This window comes from Capra hircus, chromosome 22, assembly GCF_001704415.2.
Source record: "Capra hircus breed San Clemente chromosome 22, ASM170441v1, whole genome shotgun sequence".
Lineage (NCBI taxonomy): Eukaryota > Metazoa > Chordata > Mammalia > Artiodactyla > Bovidae > Capra > Capra hircus.
Window position 1 is genome coordinate 7,395,571 of NC_030829.1, and position 26,807 is coordinate 7,422,377.

The following is a 26,807-nucleotide window of genomic DNA, read 5'->3' on the forward strand; positions in this document are numbered from 1 at the left end:
GATGGCATCACCAACTCAATGGACATGGGTTTGGGTAGACTCCAGCAGTTGGTGATGGACAGGGAGGCCTGGCATGCTGCGGTTCATGGGGTTGCAAAGAGTCGGACACAACTGAGCAAACTGAACTGAACTGAAACTGAATAAAAATCTCAGATATTGACAAGCTGATGCTAAAATTTATGGAAATGCAAAGGGCCAAGAAGAGACAAGGAAAAAAGAAGAGAAATGCTGTAGCAGGTATGCTACAAGACTTTAAGATTTACTATAAAACTGGAGTACTTTCAAAGACTGTGTTTGGTATTGGCACAAAGATAGACAATCAAGTTACATTAACTTTAAGAACTTCTGTTCGTCAAAAGCCACCATGAAGAGCGTTCAGATGCATGCCACATATTTGAAGATAACTGCAGCATATTTGGCAACCCACTCCAGTGTTCTTGCCTGGAGAAGCCCAGGGACGGGGAAGCCTGGCAGGCTGCCGTCTATGGGGCCACACAGAGTTGGACATGACTGAAGCGACTTAGCAGCAGCAACAGCAGCAGCAGCAGCAGCAGCAGCAGCAGCAGCAGCAGCACATAGAACCTCTGGAGGGTTCCAGAATTTATAAAGAACTCCTACAAATCAACAATAAATAGGCAGACAAATGCTAGATACATTGGCAAGATACTTGAATCAGCATATCACAGAAAAGGTATTGGGACTTCCCTGGTGGTCCAGTGGTTAAGATTCCAAATTTCCACTACAGGGGGCACAGGTTTGTTCCCTGGCTGGAGAACTAAGATCCCGCATGCCATGCAGCATGGCAAAAAAAAAAAAAAAAAATATCTAAATAGTCATTATACATGTGTGAAGATGCTTAACCTCATTAGTAACAAAGAAATGCTAATCACAGCCAGAGTGAGATTCCATTATCTAGCACCAGAATGGCTAAAATTAAACAGACCGACAGGCTCTGTTATCCTTGTATTAACAAGGATATGAAAGTGGAAAGTGAAAGTCACTGAGTCATGTCCGACTCTTTGGGACCCCATGGACTAAACGGTCCATGGAATTCTCCAGGCCGGGATACTGGAGTGGGTAGCCTTTCCCTTCTTCAGGGGATCTTCCCAACCCAGGGATCGAACCGAGGTCTCCCGCATTGCAGGCAGATTCTTTACCAGCTGAGCCACAAGGGAAGCCCAAGGACACTGGAGTGGGTAGCCTGTCCCTGCTCCAGCGGATCTGACATACAGCAGTTCTCCTCCTAAGTGTGTGTGCACATAGGCACCAAAAGACACGCGCAAGCATGTTCACAATAGCCAGAAGCTGGACATGCTGCAAATGGCCACTAACTGCAGAAATGACACACATTTTGGCACACACAACATGGACTCCCACTGCCATGAAATCCTGCACAAGAGCACAATCTTCTGGGGGCACTGGCAGCATTCAACTTCTTGACCTGTGTGGTAGCTAAACTGCTGTACTTTTTGACTATTTATTAACCTGTTCTCTTATGATTTGTATGTATGGCTTTTCAAACTTTTTAATTGGATGAAAGATTCTTTAAATTCTACAGTGCTCTACAATTTTCAAGTTTCACACACGAGTCCATAAAACTCCATAATGAAGATTTCATTTTTTATCCCCTCCCCCTATGTTGCTCACCCTACTCCCCTCTCCCCACTGGTAACCATTCATTTCCCATATCTGAGTTGGCTTTTTTTTTTTTTTTTTTTGCCACACTGCACGGCATGTGAGATCTTAGTTCTCCAACCAGGGATTGAACCTGCGTCCCTTGCTGTGGAAGTGCACAGTCTTAACCACTGGACCACCAAGGAAGTTCCACTCAGCTTCTATTTTGTTTTATTCACTAGTTCGTTTTTAGACTTCACATAAGTGACATAATTGTATGTTTAACTAAATATGTATCTTTTAAAACACTCATTTGCCCATTCATTTTACTTTTCCTTATTATATCTGTTATGGTGATCCACGATTTTTTCTATGATTTATTTATTTTTTGGTTATGGTGGGTCTTCGTCGCTGCACGAGGGCTTTCTCTAGTTGCAGAGAGCAGGGCCTACTCTGCTGTTGTGGTGCACAGGCTTTCCATTGAGCTGGCTTCTCTTGTTGCAGAACACGGGCTCTAGGCATGCAGGCTTCAGTAGTAGCAGTTACCGGGCTCTAGAGTGGAGGCACAGTAGTTGCGGTGCACGGGCTTAGTTGCTGCACAGCACGTGGGATCCTCCCAGGTCAGGGATCGAACCAGTGTCCCAGGCATTGCAGGGTGGACTCTTAACCACTGGACCACCGGGGAAGCTCGACCCATGATCTTTGATGTTACTACTACAACTCAAAGAAGGCTGTTTTGTAGACCCAGCAGGTGGAAGAAGACCAGACGGTAGCCTGACATGAGCTGCCACAATTCTGAGAACTGGCCTCAAAGAAATGGGAACCAGCCAACCCTGGAAATGAAGATTAACGGTACTTAAAACAGTCAAGAAGACTCGGAGCTGACTGTGCTGTGTCTGTATGTAGCTCCTTCCTTCTGCCCACATGCCTCCCAAACTCCCCTTTAAAAGTTCTTTTCCACTGGTTGTCGAGGGTGGGGGTGGGGGAAGGAGTCCGCCTTTGCACAACACCCTACCCCTAGTTGCCGGCCTCCAAAATAATGCAAACTTACCTTCCCATCAACATTTTCTTTACTGGCTTTGGAGCTGCCAGCACCTGGACCCACTTTAGAGAACAGATTTTGGTGCCCACGTGAGGCTGCACTCTCGCGATATCTGGCTCCCCAGGTTTCCACAAGCAGAGTTGCCGCCATGATGACGCTACGAGGTGGATTCAAGGAGACGATGCTCACGGTTTGCTGGCCCCGGGAGGGAGTTTGGGGGACGTTCCTAGCAGCTGCCAAAAACCATTTGTTTTGGGGTTCTCCCTGTTTCTCCCCTGCTCTGCCCTGGCTGTCATCAGCCAGGGTATTATTTGGTTTATAACAGTATTAAAGAATGGTAAACAACCTGAGTCCCAGTACTGGACATAATCAATCTCAGCTAAATTCCTTTTCCCATGTAACCCACCCTATGAACTCAAGAAGTCAAAAGGCACCTGGAATATGGGCAGGAAAGGAGCCATGTTCTCCTCCACCCTGGCTTCTTATATAGGGAACACTGGCCTAGTGTATGATGTTAGAGCTGGGGTTTTGAGATGAGATGGTTGGATGGCATCGTCGACTCAATGGATGTGAACTGAAGCAAACTCCGGGAGATTGTGAAGGACAGGGAAGCCTGACATGCTGCAGTCCATGGGGTCGAAAGGAGAGGGACACGACTTAGTGACTGGACTACAACAATAAGCCCCCTCCTGCCTGGTGGGCCTGCCCTGACCTGGACTCTTAGGGTCACTCTGAGCTCTGTGTGTATCTCTCTGTCCATCTGGAGATTCTCCCCTCAGAGCTCTCTGGGTCTAGAGCATCCCTGGACAGCAGCCCGGGGCTCGGAGCCAAGCCTTTCCTGTCTGCCCAGGCTCTCAGGTCAAGGTCTGACTCAGAAACAGGCTCTCATTATGTCACAGTCTCAGCCACACCAAAACCTCAAATGAAGACACAGACACCAACTGTTTACAAAGAGTCTACTCATGACAAAGTATCCCAAGGCTGTTTTTCCCCTCCTGAATAACGGTAAAGTTTGTTACTCACTGAATGTCAACCCCAAGTTACATTCTGCCATCACGATGGGGAACATCAGCTCTTTGCCTGTCGAGGTGCTATTTCTCTCGCCTCTCCTTGCTTTCCAGTCTGAGCTCTCCCGAGCCATCCAGAAACTGTGCCCCCCTCCCCTTGCCCCACCCTCCCCTCCCCCAAGCCCTCCTGAAACCTGGCCTGCACAATGCCCAGCCTTCTGGTTTAGACCAACGGGTCCAGGAAATGTAAACTTCATGGACTCTCTTGGGAAAAATCAAATCCCTCCCTGTGTTTATAATTAACTGTTACTTTAGGAAAACACAAGACAACAGATCAATAGGAGTCAGGGGTAAAAAGGGGCACCCAGGCTGTGCCTTTATCCAGGGCAGGAGTGTACAAGCCGGAGCCCAGAACGCTGGGCTCTCCAAGTGCTGCTGCTTCCATGCTTTTTCTTGTTGCATTTCTGGAAGCCCACACATGCCTTCTTTTTTCCCCTCTGGTCTTGGCTACACAGCCTTTAAAAATAGTAATTTTGAAAAAAGGCAACCAGACAAGCCAGAAATAACCACCGGTTCAATGAACTTCTGAACAAATATGGCAACATTGACAAGGCAATTCTAAATTCAGTTCAGTGTCTGGCTTTTATTCCATGAAGGAAGTCTAGAAGATGGAGAAAAACAGACATTGAAGTTAATTTAAGAAAACAAAAGAAGGGCTTCAGAAATGAGAGAAAATAGCAAAGAAACTTGGTGAGAGAACAGCTCGTTTGCAAAGCCAGCCCTGCTCTGCCCTCACACTTTGAGAGGCCCCAGAGAAGCACACGGACACGACGCAGATGCCGGGATGAGACGTGCCTGGTTTTACATCTTGGCTCTGCTGCTTTCTGGCTGGCTGATACAGGGAGTCACCGAGCCTCTCTGACCCTCAGTGGTCCCATCTGTCAGTGGGAGGTGGCTGTTTCTACTCAGACTTGTGAAGATGCGCTAGGATAAAGCATATCAAACTCCCATATCAGAAAGGAGCATGAGGAGGCTTGGGGAAGATGGACATATTCTGTAATTTGGTTCTGCGGGTGGTTTCCCTTATTTAGCTAGGCCGGGTCTTAGTCGCAGCATGTGGGATCTACTTCCCTGACCACCGATCAAACCCAGGCCCCCAGCCTTGGGAGCGTGGTACCTTAGCCACTGAACCACCCGGACTTTTATATTTTAAATGGGTACCATTTCTTGTATGCAAATTAAGCCTCAAGAGAGTTGTCAAAAAACAGAACAAAAACAAAAGACAACTCCCAAGACAGAGATAACATGGGACAGGTTTGGCACTGTTTATGACAGTGGCCTCAGTGCCCAACGGGGAACAAGTCTTGTTGCCATAGCCGCAGCAGACCCGAGAAGGGAGCGAGAACCTCAGTCTATCTGTTGTGGGACTCAGAGGTGGTGGGGCTGGCAGACTGAGGTCAAGCTTGGGGTCGCTCACTTTCCTGATGCCACAGACCCGAAGACACAAACAGAACCATGGAGCTTGGGGTGGAAGATCTCAAAGGCTTCTCAGAGCCTAGCAGATACCCTTTGTCAGGGCAAGTTTTAGAGGAGAAGTGGAGTGTTGGTCACTCAGTCGTGCTGTGCTCTTTGTGACCCCATGAACTGTAGGTATCCCGCCAGGCTCCTCCGTCCATAAGATTCTCCAGGCAAGAATACTGGAGTGGGTTGCCATGACCTTCTCCAGGGGATCTGCCCAATCTAGAGACTGAACCTGGGTCTTCTGCATTGCAGGCAGATTCTTTACTGTCTGAGTCACCAGGGAAGCCACCTTTAAAGGAGAAAGTGAAAATGAAGTCACTCAGTCATGTCCGACGCTTTGCGACCCATGGACTGTAGCCCACCAAGCTCCTCTGTCCATGGGATTCTCTAGGCAAGAATACTGGAGTGGGTTGCCATCTCCTTCTCCAGGGAGAAACATGGGGTAAATCAGAGAGCAAGGGTCTATGAGTCTCTCCCATCCTGGGGTGTCAATCCTGTGCTACTCTGCAGAGGCCACGGGACCACAGGGTGCTGAGTCAGGAGACGGCAGAGCCACCAGGGAAACCACCGGGCAGCGGTGTTAGAGGCACCGAGGGGCCAGGACAGCGAGCAGGGAGCAATCAGCGTGCCCTGGAAACTGCACGTGGCCCTGTGGTCATGTGGCCAGGGGCAGCCACGTGGAGTGGTGGGAGGTCAGAGGCTGTCCCTAGGGTACCAGTGGCCAGAGATGGATATGGCCTTGAAGACTGTATGGGACTTGGTATAATAAAAAGCCCAAGGAAAACGCAACATAACATGGAAATCTGCACACACAGCTGAAGCTCAAAGCACCGGGACTTTTCTATAGGGAGGCAATAACCAGTTACAGTCAGATGCCGAGCATGTAGCACTGAGAACACTGGGCTTCCCTGGTGGCTCACGGGTAAAGCATCTGCCTGCAGGTTCGATCCCCAGGTTGGGAAGATCCCCTAGAGAAGGGAAAGGCAGCCCACCCCAGTATTCTTGCCTGCAGAGTTCCATGGACAGAGGAGCCTGGTGGGCTACCGTCCCTGGGGTCACAAAGAGTCAGACACGACTGAGCGACTAACACTGAGAACATCAGAGAGGTAGGACGGATGTTCTGTGCTGCCCAGCTGGGAACGTGAACCAAGAAGATGTATGGATTCAGATAGAAGGGAAAACAAAATGGCCAGACCCAACCCTGGGCTCTAGGACTCAAAACTAGAGAAGTACCAACACAGAGGAGGGAAAAAATGGCAGTTAAGCCCCCACCCTTCAGGTTGATGGTCAAGGCTGAAGTCCCTGTGCGTCAGTGAGAGACCTCACCATCACCACTTGAGGCTGGACCTTAATGTCACAGTGAACGGACAACCTGGGTGGTTGGTATGTGGCTGAGGCGTCCTCCTGAACCAGCTACTGTCTGACCCCTCTGGGTGGATGTGCCCCTGTGCATTCACACCTGCTCACAATTTAGTTCAGTTCAGTCGCTCAGTCATGTCCGACTCTTTGTGACTACATGGACCACAGCACACATGCCAGGCTTCCCTCACCATCACCAACTCCCGGAGCTAGCTCAGCCTCATGTCCATCAAGTTGGTGACCACCATTACAAAGTTTAAATTTCATCACGCCCATTCAGGCAGTCCCCATGTTACTAATGGATTAAAAACATTTTTTTTTAAACATCTGCTCTACTGAACTGATGCCTTAATAAGCAACAGCTGCCCTTCCTCTAGAGAAGGGAGAATTTCTATGAGTGATGAGAAAAAGAAGGTTTTAATAAAAACCCAAGTAATGAAAAAAGAAAGAAGAGTAATATCACTGAATCTTCATTTCTATTAATATTCAATATATTGGTAGCAGAGGTCATTAGGTTAAATATCCCCAAGTCAAAATTGTATTTGATATATATTTAATACTATCAATTTATTTGTTCCTCAGTTTACCTATCTAGTATATAGCAAATAATTTTTTCTAGTGCCTACAGTAGCTCTGAAGTCAGTGTGATAATACATTTGAAAACTCTGTAAATGGGAAAATGTGCAGTATAAGGCATTACTAACACTAGGTTAAATATCTTTATTCTTACAGATTCATAAAACACTAATAAACATGCATGCCCTTGGAGGAATGGGAGCCTTAATTACAAGCCACCTGATGCCTGCAGTTCAGGAGACCTGGGTTCGATTCCCTCGGTCAGGAAGATCCCCTGGAGAAAGGAATGGCAACCCACTCTAGTATTCTTGCCTGGAAAATTCCATGGGCAGAGGAGCCTGGCGGGCTACAGTCCATGGGGTAGCACAGAGTTGGACACGACTGAGTGAGTAACACTTTCATTTTGCCCTCCATGGACAGCAGCCTGCAGCCAATGACAGACTAGAACAGAGGAACTCAGGCCGGTCCCCATGCTTCCAAGTGGGACCACATGGTGCAGTTCATGCTCCCTAGCTCCCCAAGGGATCAGGCAAAGCAGGAATCCACCTGAGACTGCATCCTTAACTCCTCCCCTCTCACCTTCCCTGCCTCCCTTACTCACCCTCAACAAGCCATCTACGTGTGATTAGGCTCTGCTTTTAGAGAATCTAACTCAAGTCTTCAACATGCCCAAACAAGACAAATCTGAGTGAAACAGTCTTCCTAGTAGGCCGGAGCCTCCAAGTCCCTAGAATCTCAGACCAAAGTCATCTGAGCTCCAGGTTCTTTTAACACTTGACCTCCAAGGTTCCCGAGCCTTGAGGCTCTCTGGATCTGGAGAAGTTGTGAGGGGAATAAAGGGCAGGAACCTCTGGAGCAGGTTCTGCCGAGGGCTTGGAGTGGGCTCCAGCAGCTCACAGGGAACTGAAGGAAATGCTCTGTGGTGGGGGCTCTGATGTGTAGTGGGGGGTAGTGGCTGAGCCCAGGGCAGAGGTGACACGTGCTCCCTGGGGAGGTGAGACAGCAGGGCCACAGGTCTGGAGGGCCTGGGAGCCACATGTTAGAAAGTTACCAGCTGATTGCCCACGGGGTCTCCTTTGAGTCATAAAGCCACCCGGGGCCATGCCTTTCTGGAAGGATCAGCGGCTGTCTCCAGAATCTGAGACGCCTGCTGGCGGCAACTAATTTCTCACCCAAGTATTAGACAGCTAGAGTCGCTGCCTGCCTTTGACTATCTGTTGTGCAGGGGCCTGGAGTCAATAATGCATGGGGAAATGAGGCCAGCATCACACAAATCTTTACATCCTTCAGTGCGGGGGCCTGATACCCTCCTCCACCAGCACAAGAGTGAAAGGGAAAGAAGGACCCTTCATGTTCAGTCGCTCAGTCAGGTCTGACTCTTTGCAGCCCCGTGGACTGCAGCACACCAGGCTTCCCTGTCCTTCACCATCTCCCGGAGCTTGCTCAAACTCACGTCCATTGAGTCAGTGATACCGTCCAACCATCTCATTCTCTGTTGCCCAGTTCTCTTCCTGCCCTCAATCTTTCCCAGCCTCAGGGTCTTTTCCAATGAGTCAGCTCTTCGGAACAGGTGGCCAGAAGATTGGAGCTTCACTGGGCTCCACTGGGCTCAGACCATATCACAGGTCCTGTTCTGAGTGATGTACTTCCCATCTTAGAATAACAGCAGCCAGCAGGCAGACAAAACAAAACCACCTGGCCTCCTCGCTGGGCGCCTGATCCTCCTCCGGCTCCACCCTTTGCGCCCCACCAGACCCATGTCCTCCTGGTGAACAGCAGCAGTTGCCTGCCTTGGCTCTCTTCCTCCCTCCAGCTCGTTCCTGGGATCACTGCAGTGCTGCCTAGGTATATTCCATGCCTCAGATACACGCGGAAAACACGAGGCTTCCAGAATCTTCTGATACTTGGAAGCCAGTGTATACTTTTAGCTGCCATGGACTGGATCTGTACATCCTTTGAGCACTTCTTCCACCTGGAAACATACACTTCCTTTAAAATTTCACCTTCTATGAAGCCTCATTTTCTAGCTTTGTCTTTTGCCTCATCATCTGTGGCTTTTCTGTCTCTTCTAAGGTACTCAGTTTACTAGTTACCTTTAGGGTTGGGACAGTTTTGCTCAATCTTGATTACACAGTAGCTTGGACCCTGCCAGATGAAGGGAGGGGAAGAGAGTGAATGAATGAATGGCCGGGCAGTTGTACAAAGCATGTTGTTGTTCAAAGTCAGACACATCCAACTCCAAAATCTGGTTTGGTCCACCCTCCCCAAGATGACTCCTCTCCAATTTGAAAAAGCTCCTTAAATCAAAAAAGTTCACTGGAAAAGTGAACATGTAAAGGTGGAGTCAAATAGCTGGTGACAATGTTCTTGTAACGCACACTTACAGCGACACAGATACTGAAAACCATAACAGTCTGTGTGTTCAGCCAAGTGTAGAAATCAAAATTCCTGACCAGCAACTGAAAGCTCCAACAACTCTGCTTTGCGGTGAGAAAATAAACACCATTTCAGACACACAAGACCTGCATTATAGTGCTCATTCTGCTGGGGCCAGTAAACAGCCCGCTGGCGGGGTGGGTGTGGCTCGTGGGATGATACAGCGCCAGAGATGCAGCCAGCTCACTCACACCTCGGGGTGCGCGCGGGTCTGCTGTGAGGTGACACCCTCAGCAAACAGGAAGGCAGGTATTCAGCCTGATTCTTCTCGGACGGGTGAATCCATTAGGACTGGAGGAGCTCCTGCCTGCCACAAGACACCAGCAACCGAGGAAAGTGCCGGGAAATGGCTCAAACTGTGTTTCAAGGACTTGTCCCAGGCTGTCACTTTGTTACGAGAATGTGACAAGCAAGTAGGAAGTTTTTAGAAGTTTTTGTAACAATTTGATGGGGGAATTTTATGTCTATTTTTATTTATATCTGGAATATCTTTGCTTTAGCTTTATGCTAATTCATTTTTTATTGCGGTTTACCAAAACCTGTCAGTCTATAATAACTAAAAAACAGAAATTTGTTTACAAATTGCACACAGAAAAAAAAAATTTTAAGTTGCACACAGAGAGTTTAAGACAACAATGACAAAATCTCAGTATTCATCAAAAATCACTCCAAGGGGAAAAACATAAGCCACAGAGTGAGAGAGAAAATTTGAACACATAAGGTTTTATGTAAAGAAGAAATCCTACATTATATGCGTGTTAGTCCCTCAGCTGTATCCAACTCTTGGAGTCAGACTAGAGTAGCCTGCCAGGTTCCTCCGTCGTCCATGGGATTCTCCAGACAAGAATACTGGAGTCGGTTGCCATGCCCTATTCCAGGGGATCTTCCCTACCCAGGGATTGAACCCGGGGACTCCTGCATTGTAGGCAGATTCTTGACCATCTGAGCCACCAGGAAGATGCCTAATCAAGTCAATCAGAGAAACGGGCAAACATGTTGGACAGAGATTCTACTTGGGTAGAGAAATGGATCTGACGGAGCAGTCACCAGCTTAGCAGAAAGGTAGAAAGTCTCACGCTCCTGAAGCTTGGTGAGGAAGGATGCTGAAGCAGGACTCTTCCACACAGCTGGTGGGAGAGGAAAATGGTCAAAACCCTTTAGGAAACTCTCTGGCAGCGTCCACAGAAGCTGGACACCCACCTATTCCATGGGCGGTGACGCCTCTCCCAAAAGCCAACAGAAAGGTGTTCAGGTGTGAAATGAATGATGTAGATGGGAACGATCATGGCAGCGTAAGCTTGTGACGGTCAGAACGTGAGAACAAGGCAAATGACCATCAGCAGACGCCACGGGCAGTGTGTTCACACCATGGAGAGTGAACTGCAATGAACACAACAAACCACAGCTCAGGCCGCAACACGGGTGAAGCTCACAGACAGGACAGCACCCCAGTGTCATCACGGTCCTACCGCATGATCTGCTGGGCATCCTGGGGACAAACTGCCCTATAAATTCAGTAGCATCGTGGTGCTGGAGTCCTCCCCCTCTAGAGAGCCAACGTCCGCTTTTTACTCAGATGTCATGGGGCATCAGGAAGGTGGCCCTGAAGGAGTCCTGGGGAGGGAGGAGACCTGTGAGGTCAGGGAGCAATGCAGGGTCGGCATGAGGTCCACGGTGCAGGAGTCACAGGAGAGAGAGAGAAATTTAATTCGCTGGGAGAATTCCCAAGGGGCTGGGCAGGGGTGGGAGGCAGAAGACTCACTCCCCCAGGTAAATGCTGCTGAGGGAATGGGGAACGTCTCGGGGAGTCAGATCAGGTTTGGGGAGCTCTGCCCACCAGGAGTCTTTTTAGCCTCAGCTATAATTTCATTCAGGCTTCCCTGCTGGCTCAGTGGTAAAGAATCCGCCTGCCAAGGCAGGAGACTTGAGTTTGATCCCTGGGTTGGGAAGATCCCCTGGAGGAGGAAAATGGCAACCCCCTCTAGTGCTCTTGCCTGGATTATGGACATCGGAGCCTGGCGGGACACAGTCCATGGGGTCGCAAGAGTTGGACATGACTTCGCTTCTAAACCACCACCGTATCATTTCAATCAGACACAAGGGGCAGTGTAGAGGGTAGAGCAAGGCCGCAGGGGCGCCATCCACACAGCGGTCATGGAGCTGCCTTCCTGCTTACCTTTCCCGCAGGCCTGGACCAGCCCGTACCACTCCCCGCAGCTGTCGCACAGCAGGGTGAAGGCGGTTTCGCGTTGGCCAGTCGCGTGGCCCGGGGCGCACACGTACAGCAACTCGTCCCCCATCTCCAAGCCGGTGCGGCCCTGAAGGATGGTGTGTGGGAACGAGGGCGGGTCTCCACACGGCTTCTCTGCGGACAAGGAAGCACAGGAAGTTTCCCCAAACTCTGCAGAACTTTTTCACCCTGAGAAATAAAAAACCGAAAAAGCGACCCCCTCTTCCCTCACGGGTGCTGCCTGCACCCTGAACGGAGATCACCTTCACCCTGGCATCCCCCACACCTGGTCGAGTGCCTGGCTCAGATAAAGCAGGCACTCAGATGTTGACTGAATTGTGTGCGCTCCAATACAGCTTTGTATTTTTAAACTGCCAGGCAACAGGACCAGAGGCAATGCCCAGCAGCAAGTTCCTTTTTGCCTTATTTATATAAATGGTAGATGCTCTTTGACAAATACTAAACTCTGACTTCCCTGGTGGCTCAGATGGTAAAGCATCTGCCTACAATGCGGGAGACCCGGGTTTGATCCCTGGGTCGGGAAATCCCCTGGAGAAGGGAATGGCAACCCACTCCAGTACTCTTGCCTGGAGAATCCCATGGATGGAGGAGCCTGGCGGGCTACAGTCTATGGAGTCGCAAAGAGTCGGACACAACCGAGCGACTTCACTTTCACTTTCACTTTCAAACTGTTACAAACTATAGAATAGAAGTTGCCTCTCCCTTCCCCCAACCTTGACCCTGAAGATAACCCTGCTACCGGTTTGGTGTTTACAAATAAATGCAGATACAGATATAAAGCGTTTCCTAGGGAGCACTAGCAGTAAGGAACACTTCTGCCAGTGCAGGAGACTAAGAGAAGCAGATTCAATCCCTGGGTTGGGAAGATCTCCTGGAGTTCAGTTCAGTTCAGTCGCTCAGTCGTGTCCGACTCTTTGCGACCCCATGAATCGCAGCACGCCAGGCCTCCCTGTCCATCACCAGCTCCTGGAGTTCACTCAGACTCACATCCATCGAGTCAGTGATGCCATCCAGCCATCTCATCCTCTGTCGTCCCCTTCTCCTCCTGCCCCGTAATCCCTCCCAGCATCAGAGTCCTTTCCAGTGAGTCAGCTCTTCGCATGAGGTGGCCAAAGTACTGGAGTTTCAGCTTCAGCATCATTCCTTCCAAAGAAATCCCAGGGTTGACCTCCTTCAGAATGGACTGGTTGGATCTCCTTGCAGTCCAAGGGACTCTCAAGAGTCTTCTCCAACACCATATTCAAAAGCATCAATTCTTCGGCGCTCAGCCTTCTTCACAGTCCAACTCTCACATCCATACATGACCACAGGAAAAACCATAGCCTTGACTAGACGGACCTTAGTCGGCAAAGTAATGTCTCTGCTTTTGAATATACTATCTAGGTTGGTCATAACTTTTCTTCCAAGGAGTAACACACTTCTGCCAATGCAGGAGACTAAGAGAAGCAGATTCAATCCCTGGGTTGGGAAGATCTCCTGGAGCAGGAAATGGCAACCCACTCCAGTATTCTTGCCTGGGAAATCCCACGGACAGAGCAGCCTGGCAGGCTGCAGTCCATGGGGTCGCTAAGAGTCAGACAGGACTTAGTGACTCAACAACATTTACATTACAGCACACACAAAGACAATTATATATGTGTATGTGTCTGTGCATCTGTGTGTGTGTATATGTGTGTGCATGTGTGTGCTTAGTCCTGTCTGACTCTTTGCAACCCCATCGACTGCAGCCCGCCAGGCTCCTCTGTCCATGGGATTTCCCAGGCAAGAATACTGGAGTGAGTTGCCATGCCCTCCTCCAGGGCATCTGCCCAACCCAGAAATCAAACCCACGTCTCCTGCATTGGCAGGTGGATTCTTTACTGCTGAGCCATTGGGAAAACCCATAAATGGGTTAGATTGGTCACTGCAGATGGTGCCTGCAGCCATGAAATTGAAAGACTCCTGCTCCTTGGAAGAAAAGCTATGACGAAACTATACAGCATATCAAAAAGCAGAGACCTCACTTTACCAACGAAGGTCCATCTAGTCAAAGCTATGGTTTTTCCAATATTGATGTGAGAGTCAGACTATAAAGAAAGCTGAGCGCCGAAGTATTGATGCCTTCGAACTGTGGTATTGCAGAAGACTCTTGAGAGTCCCTTGGACTGCAAGGAGATCCAACCAGCCAATCCTAAAGGAAATCAGTCGTGAATATTCATTGGAAGGACTGATGCTGAAGCTGAAACTCCAGTACTTTGGCCACCTGATGCGAAGAACTGACTCATTGGAAAAGACCCTGATGCTGGGAAAGATTGAAGGCGGGAGGAGAAGGGGATGATAGAGAAATGAGACGGTTGGATGGCATCACTGACGCAACGGACATGAGTCTGAGTAAGTTCCAGGAGTTGGTGATGGACAGGGAAGCCTGGCGTGCTGCAGTCCATGGGGTTGCAAAGAGTTGGACACGACTGAGTGACTGAACTGAACTGAATATTTATTACTGAGTCCCTGCTTTAAAAAAAAAAAACAACTAATTTTTGGAGCTGGTTTAGGTTCACAGCAAAATTGAGTGGAAGGTACAGGTTCAGAGATTTCTCCACCAGGCACAGGATGGACCACAGTGGTATGTTCATTACAACTGATGAGCGTACATGTCATTATCACACACAGTCCACGGTCACCTATGCGTTCACTTTTGGTGTTCCACATTCTGTGGGTTTTGAGCAATGTGTAATTACCTATACCCACCATTGTAGTATTACACAAAATCGTTTCACCGCCCTAAAAATCCTCTGTGCTTCGTCTGTTCGTTGCTCCTAACGCCAGGCAACCATCAATCCTTTTACTGTCCCCTTAGTTTTGCTCTCTCTAGAATGTCATTTAGTTGGAATCATGTAGTAGGAAGCCTTTTGAGACGGGCTTCTTTCATTTCATAATATACATTTAAGTTTCTTTCATGTCTTTTCATGGCTTGATAGCTCACTTCTTTTAATAACTTTTTCTTATTTATTCATTTATTTGGCTGTGCCCGTCTTAGCTGTGGCATGTGGGATCTAGTTTCCTGACCAGTGATCGATCCCGGGCCCCCTGCATGGGGAGTACAGAATCTTAACCACTGGACCACTAGGGAAGTCCCCTCATTTCTTCTGAGCACTGAATGATATTCCATTGTCTGGCGGTGCCACGGTTTATTTATCCATTCACCTACCGAAGAGACAGCACAGTTCCTTCCAAGTTTTAACAATTATGAAAATTGTCAAAAATGCTCTAAACATTCATGTACAGGTTTCTGTGTGAACTTAAGCTTTCATCTGGGCCTTCCTCAGTACTGGCTCAGTAGTAGAGAATCCACCTGCAATGCAGGAGACGGGGGAGACGTAGGTTCTATCCGTGAGCTGGGAAGATCCCCTGGAGGGGGAAATGGCAACCCACTCCAGTATTCTTGCCTGGAGAATCCCATGGACAGAGGAGCCTAGAAAGCTACAGTCCATGGGGTCACAAAGAGTTGGACACTACTGAGCAACTAAACAACAAAGTTTTCAGCTAATTTGGGTAAATATCAAGGACTGTGACTGCCGGATCACATGGTATAAGATGTTTAGCTTGGTAAGAACCTGCCAAACTGTCTTCCAAAGGGGTGTGTCAGTTTGCATTCCCATCGGCAAGGGATGAGAGTTCCTGTTGCTCCACATCCCCGCCACCGTGTGGTGTCATCAGTCTTCTGAATTTTGGCCACTTTACTAGAGGTGTAGTTGTATCTCGTTGTTTTAATTTGCCTTTCCCTGATGACATATGACATGGAGCAATTTTTCATATGCTTGCTTGCCATCCGTATATCGTCTCTAGTGAGGTATCTGTCTGGGTCTTTTGCATATGTTTTAATATTTATTCTTTATTTATCTGGCTGCACTGGGTTTGAGTTGCAGCATGTGGGATCCAGTTCCCTGGCCAGGGACCGAATTCACGCCTCCTGCATTCGGAGCACGGAGTCTTAATCACTGGACCATCAGGGAGATGCCTTTTGTGTCTTCTGTAATTGAGTTGTTCATTTTCTTAATATTGAATTTCAAGAGTTCTTTGTATATTTTAGGGCTTCTCGGGTAAGCTCAGCTGGTAAAGAATCTGCCTGCAATGCGGGAAACCTTGGTTCGATCCCGGGCTTGGGAAGATCCCCTGGAGAAGGGGAACAGCTACCCACTCGAGCATTCTGGCCTGGAGAATTCCAAGGACTGTATAGTCTGTGGGGTCGCAAAGAGTCGGACATGACTGAACGACTCTCACATCACTTTGTATATTTTGCATGAGAGTCTTCAGTAGATATGTCTTTTGCAAAGAACTTCCGCAGTCTGTGGCTTGTCTTTTCATTCTCTGGATAATCTTCTGCAAAGCTTAAATTTTTAACTTTAAGGGAGTCCAGCTTATCAGTGATTTCTTTCACGGATTGTACCGTTGGTGTTGTCTTGAAAAAGCCATCACCATACACATGGTCTCTAGGTTTTCACCTGTATTATCTTCTAAGATTTTTGTAGTTTTGCATTTTACACTTAGGTCCATGATCCACTTTGGGTTAAACTTTGTGAAGGTGTGAGGTCTGGGTCTAGATTCTTTTCTTTTGCGTGTGGATGTTCCGTTGTCCCAGCATCTATGTTTAAAAGACTAGCTTTTGCTCCTTTGTCAAAGATCAGTCAACTACATTTATGTGGGTCTATTTCCGGGCTATTGGTTTCCACAGATATTTGTCTTTTCTTTCACCAGCACCACACGGTCCTGGCTTCTGCATCTTAATGCCAGTCTGGAAGTCATCATGTCAGTTCTTCAACCTTGTTCTTCAATAATGAGTGAGCTATTCTGAGTCTTTGTCTCTCCTTACAAATTACAGAATTGGTTTGTTCATATCCACAAAGTAACTTGCTTAGAATTATGACTGAGATTGCACTGAATCTATAGATCAAGTTGGGAATCCCAACTACAATAGGATTATCTGGGCTGCCCTCTGCAGCCTCCTCAGACTTGCCCAGCAGGGATGGGATGCCCTCAGGGATGTTCCAAGCCCAGTACATTCTCTGAAGCGCTAGGACTAGGGCTCACCCAGAGCTCGTCTCCCCGGAACCACTGTTCTGTCTGTCTGAAGGTCCTCGTCTGGCCCGTGCTCCGGCTGTTCTCTGTGTGGAGTGTCCTCTCCTCCTTTCCCTAACCACAATCCCCATGAAATTCCACCTCAACTGCCACCACCTCAGGAAGTCTCCCTAATTATCCTCCTCCTTTGTGTCATTCGGCTCTTACTTATCATTACACTGTCAACTCCTTGAAGGGTGAAAAAGTCCTCTATCTCTATCTGTCTATCCACTCATCTTTCTCTCTAATTATCCACTCATCCATCCATCCACCCACCCATCCAGCGATCTGTCTACCTGTCATTGATCTATTCATCTATTCATCTATCTCTCCATTCATCTGTCCATCCATCCAACAATCCATCTATCTATCTTCAATTTATCCATTCATCTATCTACCTATCATCTATCTATTCATTTACCCATCCATTCATCTATCTCTCTGTCCACTCAGCCATCCACCCATCTATCCATCCATCCAACAGTCTGTGTGTCTGTATATCTATCTATCCATTGAAAGCACCTGTAAGTCTGAGCACTGCTTTGCATTACCCTAGACAAATAAATTAACAATTGGCCAGTGCCAACTGGTAATGAGTACAGAATTTTCCACACTCCCTTGGGAGACCCTGAACTGGATAAGTTCTATCAGCTGCTCAAAGTATTGCAATTTTTTGGTCTCAGTCTCCCATCACCACTGGAGAATTTCCCCAAAGCCCACCTCGAGGCATAGCCCCTCCTGCAGGCAGACCTGGGAATTAGCTGTTCTCAAAAATTCTTGCTTGCCCTGAAAGTTCTCTGTCTGAAGACATCAATGAAGAGATCATTCCATTTCTGTTTTTATGGGAAATACAGGCAGGAGTAGCGTGTGCAGGGGAGGGTGGGATGCAGTGCTAAGAGAATGAGGTGGGCTGGTGGAGAGAGCAGCCAGGCCAGCCCTAGCCTGGAGGGGGAGAAAGAGAAGCACACCTAAAGTAAGCCTTGGGGTGCAACAGGGAGAAGGCGAGAGGGGACTTGAATCCTCCAGACCCCACACCATTGACCCCACAAACAAGCTGCCAAGAGAAGCAAAGCCGGAGAACCCAAGTGGAGCCAGCTCATTTAATCAGCATCCAGTTGGTTAAAAATAACTTCCCTTATTAGTTTAAGTGAGATCACCACAGGGCTGGAAATTCACTGTCAGTGAAACACAAATAGTAGAAGGAAGCAGAAACGTCTACATTCATGGTGAGCTTTAGTTCAAAAAAAGACACACAGGAGGAGGCTGCCTGCACGTGCCACAGGCTCTGTTTGCCTTCGGAGCTTGTGAGGCACAGGTCTGCCGTTTTTGGAGCGAGCACCCTTCATTCTCCCTGTCTTGCTGAGAAGAAGTGGCAGCCCAGGGCTAAAAGTGTTGTGAAGCATCTTTAGGAAAAAGGCAACCTTCAGAGGTGATGCTGCACCCGGGCTCTGCTGAACCAGACCTCATGTGCACTCCCCAGGAGCCTCTTCTCGCTTTCCACCACCTTCCTTCGGCACACAGATTTTCCCTTGTTTTCGATTTTTTGTTTTTAACTGCAGTGTAGTTGACTTACAATGCTGTGTTAGTTTCTGGTGTCCAGCCAAGTGATTCCATGATGTATACACACATATACATTCAAACACACACACAGTAGTCTGTATGTGCTAATAACCCCTAATTTACCTCTCTCCCACCCCTCTTCCCCTTTGGTAACCATGGGTTTGTTTTCTAGGTCTGAGAATCTGTTTCTGTTTTGTAAAGAAGCTCGTTTGTAGCAAAGTTTAGATTCCATATATAAGTGATATCATACAGTATTCGTCTTTGTGTCTTACCTCGCTTAGTATGATAATCTCTTGTTGACTGTCCACAAGGTTCCAACCAGGGAAAAGTGGGGGGCCGTATGGGAGTGGTTTACATGCTCTTTCTAAAGGGCCAAAGGCAGAGCATCAGGGACAGAGCTCTCTAAGGAAAACTTGGGGAACCCATCCTGCTTTCCTGGAAGGCCCAAGAAACAGCATCCCTCTGACCCCAATCCCGCCTCAGCATGCATTCCTGAGCCCAGATTTTCCCACCTAAGCCTCTCCCTGTTGGTCTGGAGGTGATGGGGGTGGGCAGGCTAGGCTCCAGAAAATTGCCTGCGGTGCAGGGCTCAAGCACTGTGATTCAAAGATCCCCACACAGAGCTCACTCTGCTAAAGTGGCAGCAGTCCTCACATAAGCTGACAAACGTCATGAATTTGCTTCAGTTTTTTTGTTTGTTTTGTTTTCTTTTGTGCTTGCCTATTGTTTTTGTTGTTTTGGGAGGAGTATGTAGACCTTTTGAGGGGAAATTTTCATTTACATATAATCGCAAAGTTACAGAGAAATTCTAAGAATAAGGAACTCCCGTAAATGCTTTATCCACATTTACTAATGTGTTTTCATTTTGTGCCATTTGCTTTATCATTCTCTAGATAGATATAGATATGTATATCAATACCTATATATAGAGAAAATATACATCATATATACATACACACATACATATATGTGTAGGCTTTGTTGTTCAATTGCTGAGTCATGTCCAGCTCTTTGTGACCCCATGGATTGCAACATGTCAGGCTCCTCTATCCTCCACTATCTCCTGGAGTTTGCTCAAATTCATGCACATTGAGTTGGCGATGCTATCTAACTGTCTCATCCCCTGCTGCCTCCGTCTCCTTCTGCCTTCAGTCTTTCCAGTGTCAGGGTCTTTTCCATTAGGCTGCCTCTTTGCATCAGGTAGCCAAAGGATTGGAGCTTCAGCTAAAGCATCAGTTCTTCCAATGAATATTCAGGGTTGATTTCCTTTAGGGTTGACTGGTTGGATCTTCTTGCTGTCCAAGGGACTCTCAAGAGTCTTCTCCCAACACCACAATTCAGAAGCTTCCATTCTTTGCTGTTGAGTCTTCTTCATGGCCCAACTCTCATATCCATACATGACTACTGGAAAAACCACAGCTTTGACTAGATGGACCTTGATCAGCAAAGTGATGTCTCTCCTTTTTAAAAGACGCTGTCTAGATTTCTCATAGCTTTCCTTCCAAGGAGTGAGCATCTTTTAATTTCCTGGCTGCATGGTTGTATATATATACATGTACGAATATGTATATATGTGTATCTGTAATCCCTTTCTCCACCACTTGAGAATGATTTGTAGATGTGATGTCCCTTTGTCCCCAAAAACCTTAGTACACATTTCCAAGAACAAGGATATTCTCTTGCATAACTGCAGTATAGTTACCAAAGTTAGAGAACTTAAGCCCTGACACAACACTACTGTCTAATTCATAATCCATATTCAGAATTCATCAATTATAGCTGTTTCCGCTGATCCAGGATCACAGACTGCATTTTGTTGTCAAGTCTTTTTGAAAGAAAAGTGAAAATTAAGTCGCTCAGTCATGTCCGACTCTTTGCAACCCCATGGCCCACCAGGCTCCTCCATCCATGGGATTCTCCAGGCAAGAATACTGGAGGGGGTTGCCATTTCCTTCTCCAGGGGGATAGAGTGGGTTGCCATTTCCTTCTCCAGGGGATCTTCCTGACCCAGGGATCAAACCCAGGTCTCCCACATTAGAGGCAGACGCTTTAACCTCTGAGCCACCAGGGAAGCCCGTCAAGTCTTTTTAGTCTATTTTAATTCAAAACAGTTCCCTAGCCCTTCTTTATCTTTCTCGCCCTTGATGTTTTGGAAAGCCTGTAGGCCAGTCGTTCTGTATGATGGTTCTCAGTTTGAGTCTGATTACTGTCTCTTCATGATCAGATTCAAGGTATGCATTTTTGGCTACTGAAATCAAATTGTGCTCCTTAGAGTGCAAGATATCAGGAGACACATCTCATCAGTTTGACAAGAACCCGGTTTTAGAGTCACACTCATGGGTTTTAGCTTGGTGCCCTATAGGATGTGAACAGGTATCTCCAACCTCTGGCTTCTTCCCGCACTACAGCTGTGGACAGTGAGGCACACACTCACAGACACACAACCTGGGCCTGTGAGGCTGAAGGCCCAGGATTTCCTTTTAGATGGTGCAGAACACGTGGTTGGATGATCAGTGGCCCCCATCACCCCAGTCAACAGCCAGCCAACGTCCAGAAGCAAGGCCCCCACCCAGCAGCTGATGGTGGACTCATGAGTAAGCCTGGCTGAGCCCAGCAGAGAAACACAGATTGCTGTCACCCCATCCCCCAAACAGTGAACTAAACAAAGGGTTGTTGCTTTAAGCCACTACATTTATGGATGGTATGCTGCTGCTGCTGCTGCTGCTAAGTTGCTTCAGTCGTGTCTGACTCTGTGCGACCCCATAGACTGCAGCCCACCAGACTCCTTTGTCCCTGGGATTCCATAAGCAAGAATACTGGAGTGGGTTGCCATTTCCTTCTCCCATGGATGGTATGTTCCACAGCAAAGGATAGCAGATACCCGTTGTTCATCAGGGGAAAGAGCTCAGACTCAGAAGGCCTGCATCTCCATTGAGATCACAAAAGAAAGAAGGTCACGCTGGCTGTCTTTTAGCTCTGTCCTGTCTCCCTCAGAGATCTGAACCTCTGCCTCGGTCTGAGATTCAAAAGATCATTTTCATTTACTTATGCGGTTTAAAAACAAACCACGGGTATTGTTCTCCCCAGACCTTTCCAGGGCACGTCGTTCAGTCATTTGACTGCAGCCAACAGATGTAGAATCTTTTCTGGAGGGAGATGCCGTAGCGGCAGAGAAATCTACCACCAAGACACATCTAACAGGCACCAGCCGGGGCTATAGGGTTCACTGTGGCTCTTTTTAAAAAAATACATATATGTATTTCTTTATTTGGCTGCTCCAGGCCTTAGTTGCGGCACACAGGATCTTTAGTTTTGGCTTGTGAACCCTTAGTTGTAGCATGTGGGGTCTAGTTCCCTGACCAGGGATCCAACCAGAGCCCCCCACATTGAGAGTGCTGAGTCTCAGCCCACCGGACCACTAGGGAAATCCCCGCTGTGGCTCTTTGCTTTGTCAACTCCTCTGACCCCCTTCCCTGAAGACTGGGATTTGGTGCCTCTGGGATGTAGCCTGAGGGTTTGTATTTCTAGCATGTTCATCTGGTATTGCTCACCATCAAAGACCTTTGGGAAACTGCATTAGTGAAGTATTTCTCCAACTTGGGTTATGTCTTATAACCACTGAGTGTGTGCGTGCATGCTAAATCACTTTAGTCGTGTCCGACTCTATGCGACCTGCCAAGCTCCTCTGTCCATGGGATTCTCTGGGCAAGAATACTGGAGTGAGTTGCCATGTCCTCCTCCAGGGGATCTTCCTGACCCAGGGATTGAACCTGCAACTCTTAACATCTCCTGCACTGCCAGGCAGGTTCTTTACCTCTAGAGCCAGCTGGGAACCCCTAGAGAAGCTTTAAAAAGCCCCAACGTCCACAGCATTTGTATCTGAATCTCCAGGGCTGACCCTCAGGCCTCAGTATTTCTTAAAACTTCCCAGGTGAGAACGCTGTGCAGCCAGGCAGTAGCTGTGGTGATGTCTATGACTGATGAGTAAGCAGCTTGCTTTCTCCCGCTGTGCACGGACATTCCCTTTCAGTGGCGTGGATTTCTGACAGTGAAGGTGTCCTTTTCCCAGGGCTCATGATACGCGGCCCTGGAGACTCCCTTATGGTTTTCTCCTCATCATTCAGCTGATTTCCCATAAGAAAGTCCAATTTTCCTTTCTAGGAGCAGTTTCCTAAATCCTATAAATTTCTTTTCAGGGAAAAAGTTTTTTTTTTTTCTTCGTACAAAAATTTCCACCATGAAGGCAGATTGAAGGGCAAGCAGTATCAGCAGCTGTAGCGGATGCTGTCAGGGGTCCATGGACGGGGGCTCTAGGTAGGCATCTGTGCATCTCTGTTGGAGGTTGGCTTGCCTATTGGAACGCTTTGTCTGAGCACACTGAAATCCAGAAGAGTCTGGGAATTTACAGCTCCCTGAAGCAGCCCTTACCCAGTGACTGACAGAAGCAGTGGTATAGATAGCCCTGCTCTCGCTCCTGATCAGGAATCTCATGATGACCTGTGGGCACTGTCTCCAGAGAGCCGCTGCAGGACCGCACCAGTGACTCCCCACCTCCCCCACCTCCCAAGCCCTGTGGACATTGATGAGTGTCCCCTCCTTCTGGCCCCCTTCCTTTCCCTGTCCCCACTGCCCCGCTGGCTTTTCTTCAGAAGCCTGATTCACAATGTTCAGTGAATCCTCATCGTAAAGCTGGCTTCTAATAGAACACAACCGAAAGGTCAACCCCCACAAGCACACCCTCCAAAACCTTTGCAGAGGCTCCGGCACTGACCTTCATCCTTAATACACAGCGCGTTGTAGGTACCCCCAGGAACCGGACTGCTTTCAACCCTCACATCGACAGCTCGCACGGCTTGCTGCTCACCCCTCCCCTTGCTGCACACAGTCGTCCTGAAACAAAGACGACAGTGGGTTAGGAGAGCTAACCAAAACTGGGAACGAACTCTCCTCTGCCATCAGCTCTGAATCAGCAAATATTTTTCTGATTCGGGAGTTTTGGCTGAAAGTATCAATACTCTTCCCAGAGATCGGTCTAAAAGCAGGAAGTTGTAGGTGATGCTTGAGTTCAGGTCACATAAATTGATTCAAGTTTCAGGTAAAATACATTGCTGATCTCTTCCAGTATTTGCTTGTTTTTTATTTCATAAAATTCTGCTCTTTATTAGCTCCCTTCTTTTGGGGGGGATGGGTTTGTTTTGCTGTTCTTTTCAGATTTCTTAAGATAGATCGTTATTAGTTCCTGAACCTTCAGACTCTTTCCTTTTCTAACAGAAGCATTTAATGTTTTTGTTAAAGCATTTAATGCATTTTCCTCCAGGTATAGTTCTAGTAGCATCCCATGAGTTTGGGTGTGCTATATATGTGTGTCCATGTATGTGTGTGCACATATGTGTGTGTGTGTGTGTATATAATTCTTGGCCACGCTGTGTGGCATGTAGGACCTTAGTTCCAAGAGGGATGGCACCCATGCCCCCTGGATTAGGAGCACCGAGTCTTAACAACTGGACTGCCAGAGAAGTCCCTGTTATATTTTAACATCATTCATTTCCACATATATGTAAATTTCCATTATAATTTAGTTTTGTCCCATGATTTGTTTAAGGGTATCACTTAAATCAACAAATAGAATTTTTTAAAATCCACCTGATGGTTCTTGTTTTCTTTTTCTTTTTTCATTTGTGCCGTATGATGTAGACACACAGCACATCTACGTACTTCCTAACATAAATGAAAACACACATTCATAGAAAAGCTTGTACATAAATGTTCACAACAGGTTTATTTGTTACAGAGCAAAAATGGAAACAAGCCAAATGCCTATCAGGAAGTGTATGGATAAATAAATTGCAGCATACTTGATGCAGTCAAATATTATTTAGCAGTAAAAAAAAAACAATGAACCATTAATAACATAAAATATAGATGAATATCAAAATAACTTTTGAGTGAAAGGGGTCAGAAAAAGAGCATATGCTGTATGACTCCATTTATATGAAATACAAATTAGCCTCAGGTGTCAGAAACCTGATCAGTAGCTATCTGGCACAGAGGTGGATGAACGGGTGATGGAGGTAGAAAGAGGAAAGAGCTGCAGCTGGGTCTGTTTATGTTTTGTAAATAAGTTCATTTGTATCTTTTAAGAATGCTTATCTGTTTTCGGCTGCACTGGGTCTTTGCTGCTGCGTGCAGGCTTCCTCGAGCTGTGGAGAGTGGGGCTGCTCTCTGTTTGTAGTATATGGGCGTCTAATTGCAGTGACTCCCCTTGTGGCGCACAGGCTCTTGAGAGTGGAATCCGTGGTTGCGGCACGTGGGCTCAGTAGCGTGGCGCACAGGCTCAGTTGCCCTGCAGCATCTGGAATCTTCCTGGGCCAGGAACTGAACCCATGTCTCCTGCGTTGGCAGGCAAATTCTTAACCACTGGAGCACCAGGGAAGTCTGTATCTTTTTAAAATTAGACTCCACATACAAGTGACATCATATGATATTTGTCTTCCTCTGTTGGACTTTGTCACTTAGTATGGTCATCTCTAGGTCCACCCATATTGCTGCCAAAGGTGCTGTTTCTTTTTTATGCTGAGTAGGATTTCATTGCCTACATGTCCCACTTCTTTACCCATTCCCCTGTTGACGGACATTTAGATTGCATTCATGGCCTGACTCCTGTGAACAGTGTTGCACTGAACACTGGGGTGTATCGCGATTTTCAAATTATGGTTTTCTGGGGATATATGCCCAGAGTGGGGTTGCTAGATCATATGGCAGCTCTTGTTTTTACTTTTTTTGAGGAACCTCCACACTGTTCTCCAGAGTGGCTATACTAACTTACATACCCACCAACAGGTTAGGAGGTGATGGTCCTTGTTTTCTAATCAGAGCATCATATTTGCTTAATTTAATCACATATCTCTTTGAATTTAAATCTGCCATATTTCTGTTAGTCCTGCCCATTCTTTCTTCCTCTTTTCTTTTCCAGATTTTGATTGTTTGATTTCCTTTTCAGCAATCTCTTCTTCAGTATTGGTTTGGAAGTTACATTTCCTTTTATAATTCTTTTTTAAAAATTTTATAGTTATATATTTTTATTGAGATAATTAACATAACATACAATTCACCTGTTTATATAATTCAGTAGTTTTCAGTGCGGAGAGTTGCATAACCATTCTTGCAATTTTAGAACATTTTTGTCATCCCCAAAGAAACCCTATTCTCATTAGGTCACTTTCCATTTCCCTTCAATTCATTCCCCTTACCACCTTAACCAAATACGAATTTGCTTTCTATCTCAAAAGACTTGTCTATTCTAGATATTTCATATAGATGGAATCATACAATATGTCATCTTTTGTGAATGATTTTAGTGGTTACTCCAGAGGTTATAATATGCTTCTTTGATTTATTAAAATTTAATGCTTCTTTTACCCTCTTTCCCAACAACACAACTTAAAATACAATGTATTAACATACTTCAAACACTTCCTGACTTATATGCCATTTTTTAGTGTTTAGTATTACTGTTATTGCTTTATATAATTATAGACCTTCCTCAACTTACAATGGGGGTTATATCCCCCCAAACTTGTAATACGTTGAAAATATGGTAAGTAAAAAATGCATATAATACACATAGCCTACTAAACATCAGAGCTTAGCCTGCTGCTACTGCTGCTAAGTCGCTTCAGTCGTGTCCGACTTTGTGACCCCATAGACGGCAGCCCATCAGGCTCCCCGTCCCTGTGATTCTCCAGGCAAGAACACTGGAGTGGGTTGCCATTTCCTTCTCCAATGCATGAAAGTGAAAAGTAAAAGTGAAGTCGCTCAGTCGTGTCCGACTCTTTGCGACCCCATGGACTGCAGCCTACCGCGCTCCTCTGTCCATGGGATTTTCCAGGCAAGAGTACTGGAGTGGGGTGCCATCGCCTTCTCCGAGAACTTAGCCTAGGCTACCTTAAACATGCTCTCAACATTTACATTAGCCTATAGTTGGGTAAGATCATCTAACAGTCTATCTTACAATAAAGCACTGAATGTCTCATGTAATTTACTGAATGCTATGCTGAAAGTGATGCTTTCTAAGGTCCACTTGACTTCACATTCCAGGATGTCTGGCTCTAGGTGAGTAATCACACCATCGTTATTATCTGGGTAGTGAAGATCTTTTTTTGTACAGTTCTTCTGTGTATTCTTGCCACCTCTTCTTAATATCTTCTGCTTCTGTTAGGTCCATACCATTTCTGTCCTGTATCAAGCCCATCTTTGCATGAAATGTTCCCTTGGTATCTCTATGTTTCTTGAAGAGATCTCTAGTCTTTTCCATTCTGTTGTTTTCCTCTATTTCTTTGCATTGATT

The 26,807-nt window shown here is 46.9% G+C and overlaps 1 protein-coding gene across 1 annotated transcript in view; it reads right to left on the reverse strand.

Annotated features, from left to right (window-relative positions):
• The window catches only part of SUSD5 (sushi domain containing 5), a 46,327-nt gene that overhangs the window by 3,506 nt on the left and 16,014 nt on the right, over positions 1-26,807 (reverse strand). The window contains exons 3-4 of the mRNA XM_018038257.1: positions 23,232-23,350; positions 11,732-11,920 (exon numbers count right to left, since the gene is read on the reverse strand). Coding sequence (XP_017893746.1) covers positions 11,732-11,920; positions 23,232-23,350 — 308 coding nt within the window. The remainder of the gene's footprint in view (positions 1-11,731; positions 11,921-23,231; positions 23,351-26,807) is intronic.